The sequence below is a fragment of the Merops nubicus genome, unplaced genomic scaffold (assembly GCF_000691845.1).
Source record: "Merops nubicus isolate BGI_N331 unplaced genomic scaffold, ASM69184v1 scaffold31567, whole genome shotgun sequence".
Lineage (NCBI taxonomy): Eukaryota > Metazoa > Chordata > Aves > Coraciiformes > Meropidae > Merops > Merops nubicus.
The window spans coordinates 1-958 of NW_008618860.1; the positions used below are offsets into that span (position 1 = coordinate 1).

General features: G+C 57.7%; 1 protein-coding gene across 1 annotated transcript; it reads left to right on the top strand.

Moving 5' to 3' along the window:
• Positions 1–5: 5 nt before the first annotated feature.
• Positions 6–655, top strand: SLC18A3 (solute carrier family 18 (vesicular acetylcholine transporter), member 3; the record flags this gene model as incomplete). Its single annotated transcript, XM_008943605.1, is given in 2 exon segments — positions 6–297; positions 300–655. Coding segments are annotated over 2 exon segments (648 nt in total), but the record flags the coding sequence as incomplete, so codon positions are not given.
• Positions 656–958: the final 303 nt, after the last annotated feature.

Consider the following 958-nt stretch of genomic DNA (forward strand, 5'->3'; position numbering starts at 1 on the left):
AGTCCATGGGCGCCAGCGAGTGGGAGGTGGGCCTCACCTGGCTGCCCGCCTTCTTCCCCCACGTGCTGGGCGTCTACGTCACCGTCCGGCTGGCCGCCGCGTACCCCCACCTCCAGTGGTTCTACGGGGCCCTGGGCATGGCCATCATCGGCGCCAGCTCCTGCCTGGTGCCGGCCTGCAGGAATTTCGGGCAGGTCATCGTTCCCCTCTGCGGCATCTGCTTCGGCATCGCGCTGGTGGACACAGCCCTGCTGCCCACCCTGGCCTTCCTGGTGGACGTGCGCCACGTCTCCGTCTACGAGACATCTCCTACTGCGTGGCGTACGCCCTGGGGCCCGTCGTGGCCGGCCAGATCGTGCACACCATGGGCTTCGCCCAGCTCAACCTGGGAATGGGTCTTGCCAACGTGCTTTACGCCCCCGTCCTCCTCTTCCTCAGAAACGTCTGCCAAATGAAACCCTCTCACTCAGAGAGGAACATCCTCCTTGAAGAAGGACCTAAGGGACTCTACGACACCATCAAAATGGAGGAGCGCAAAGGCGCGGGCAAAAGCCTGCAGGCTGTGGGGGAGGTGGGGGAGAATGGGGTGGACTCCTACCGCAGAGACCTGGCAGGGGTGTCCGAGGAGGACTCGTCGGACTATGACTACAGTTAGTTAGGTTCCTTAACGTGGCCCAGCTCCAGGAGCAAAGAGGAGCGTGTGAGAGAGAGGAAAGGGGGGAATGAAAGCATCACTGCTTTAGTTTCTGTACCAACGTGCAATATATACAGTTTAACCTTTGTCATGATGTAATGGCTTTCTCCTAGACTTATTTTTAGTTGGTATTTCCTTCAACGTTCTGGCAAAGTGGAGGGGGTGGAGAATGGGGGAATAATCCTGAAGAAAATGGTCTGAATAATCATTGGCATAAATCGGGGGGGGGGGGGGGCAGCCTTAAAAAAAAACACACAAAAAAAA